Source organism: Cyprinus carpio, chromosome A18 (genome assembly GCF_018340385.1).
Source record: "Cyprinus carpio isolate SPL01 chromosome A18, ASM1834038v1, whole genome shotgun sequence".
In the NCBI taxonomy this organism is placed as follows: Eukaryota; Metazoa; Chordata; class Actinopteri; order Cypriniformes; family Cyprinidae; genus Cyprinus; species Cyprinus carpio.
The window spans coordinates 29,572,969-29,575,468 of NC_056589.1; the positions used below are offsets into that span (position 1 = coordinate 29,572,969).

Genomic DNA, 2,500 nt, shown 5'->3' on the forward strand with positions numbered 1-2,500 from the left:
GTTTAGCGGCGCTGGGCTGGATCTGAGGCGTGTGGACCTCCGGAGGGTACAGGTGCACGCGGTTGGTGGGAGAGTGGTAATATCTGTAGGTGCCGGTCACTGTGTCCAGAAACTGCAGAGACGAGCAGCTCAGGGTCAGACACGCCAGAGAACAACAACAACATCATCACAAACACCTGCTGCTCTTACCTTCATCCAGCCGTCCGGCAGCCCAGGGACCGTTCGGCCCATCTCCTCACTGTGTGCTCGCGTCAGAGACTCCCTCTGGAACACACACACACACACACACGTTACACACGCTGAAGGGTGTGTGTGAGAGAGTGTGTGTGTGAGAGAGTGTGTGTGTGTGTGTGTGTCACTCACAGCGCTGAAGGGTGCGTGTGTGTGTGTCAGTGTGTGTGTGTGTGTCACTCACAGCGCTGAAGGCTGCAGGTGAATCCAGAGACATGCTCTTCATGGCAGCGTCCAGCGGCACGTCCTTCTGCGCTCTCCTGTTCTTCTCGTCTCCCTGATCCTCCTCTTCTGCCGTCTGTCTCTCCAGCTTCTCCTCCTTCTTCCTCTCGCTCTGTTCTCGCTGATGTCTCTCGGCCGTCTCTCTCTCCTCCAGGGCTCGTTTGCGCTGCTCCTGCTCTTTGCGGGCTTTCTCCATCAGACTGAGGGTCTCGGCGTGGATCTCCCTGCGCTCCTCTTCGCTCAGAGTTCTGGACGGGTCCAGCGGGGGTTTAACGGAGCGGTCGGGCACCATGGGGCCGTTGTGTGCCGCGGGGCCGTCGCTCACCGAGGGCTCCTCACTGAGCTTTGCGGTCGCTGCTGGTTTCACGGCGGGTTTCTTGGAGCGGTCGACCTGCGTTCAGAGGAAGGTTAGTGCATGTGTGTGTGATGAGGCCCTGCTCCAGGTGTAGCTCACCTGTGGAGTGTGTTGGGGCGCTGCGGCGTCTGTCTTCACGGGTTGTTGTGCAGGTGTGTATGCGGGCGGCTCTGCGGGCGGCTCGGGGTCCACGGTTCTGCCGTTCAGCTGCACGTCTGCGGGCTCCTCACACACACTCACGGGTTCGGGCTCCTCCAGAGACGGGTACGAGAAGTTCACTGAAACCACAGCAGCAGCAGCGTCTCGGATCGTCTCTCTACAAACGTGTGTTTAGTTCCTCAAACAGTGATTTTACCCCCTCGTTAATCTAGCAATTCAGTATCTAAGCTCTTTTATTGAGAAGAGTCGAGGGGAAGCGTTCACAAGTTTGTGTGCGCAGCGCGATCTCACAAACCAAAATAATAGACATGATCTTCTCAGGCCACATGTAAAATCATATGAATTATTATAAAGATTATTAAAATGGATACATATGGATGGCAATTGATTACAATAATAGTTTAGTTTATTTCCCTCATTATTAATTTTTTCCCATGGGATAATGTTAGTAATCTTATATTAATAATGCTTCAGTTCATTAACATTATTTATTATCCCTTTTATAATATTATTTATAAGTCATAAACCAACAAGATTTTTTTTCTTCACCATGTTTCCAGTTCTCTGCCTCAGCTCAGCTGAAAACACTACATACTTCTGTGATCTACTTTCATTAGTGATTTAATCAGGGAAGTACTGACATGGATTTTTACAGAGCCAACTTTTGTTTGTCTTTATTATTATTATTTTGTGCTGTATTATTGGTTACTGTGTCATTTCTGTTTTTAAAAGACAGCAATAAATAACACCTTATTATCTAAAAAAAAAAGATTAATAATTTTGTGAAATGAATAAATACAAAATAATCGTCAGAATCATGAAACAGTGATTATTCCTCAGACAATAATCATACTAACAAAATCTATAATCATTGCATCCCTGTTTGCCATGAGAGTTTAAAAGTTAAAATGGTACTTTATTATTCAGAAGTAAAAAGTCATTTTGCAGCTCTTGTGCACTTCAGATTATCAGTGTTTTTTTACCCTAACAGAGATTTTTAATATCCACAAGTGCAGCTGGTTTGTTGTGTGTGCTGTGAGACTCACGCGGGGGCAGTGTGCTGGCTGTCTGCTGTCGGGGGGGTTTGACTTTAGCGTTGCTGGTGTACATTGGGTAAAAGAGCAGCCAGTTATCATATCCTCCATCCAGCACCAGAGGCTCACTGCGCAGGATCGTACTGCTGTCCCACTGCACACACACACACACGTCAGATACGACTCACACACACACACACACACACGTCAGATACGACACACACACACACTGATCTGGAGGTACAGTACCTTATAGAGAGCATCCTTCAGACTCTGTAGAGTGGAGCCCAGTCTGAGGTCCGAGACGCAGCTGAACCAGTCCAGCAGAACCACGTAATCCACGAAGCCTCGGCGCTTCCAGTCCTCCAGAGACGCCGCAGGGAGCTTCAGCTCGATCTGATTCACCGTCCCCCTGAACACGAGCAGCACACGAGAGCGTTCTATACTCAGACACGAGTGAAGATTACAGAGAACAACTCATGCACAGCGGGACTGGCTT

The 2,500-nt window shown here is 48.7% G+C and overlaps 1 protein-coding gene across 1 annotated transcript in view; it reads right to left on the reverse strand.

Moving 5' to 3' along the window:
• Positions 1-2,500, reverse strand: part of LOC109044928 (ubiquitin carboxyl-terminal hydrolase 8-like) — a 17,749-nt gene that overhangs the window by 3,998 nt on the left and 11,251 nt on the right. Inside the window, 6 exon segments of the mRNA XM_042775777.1 lie at positions 1-112; positions 190-264; positions 416-844; positions 908-1,086; positions 2,014-2,155; positions 2,251-2,413. The exon segment at positions 1-112 is cut by the window's left edge and continues 181 nt beyond it. Of these exon segments, the coding sequence (XP_042631711.1) occupies positions 1-112; positions 190-264; positions 416-844; positions 908-1,086; positions 2,014-2,155; positions 2,251-2,413 (1,100 nt within the window).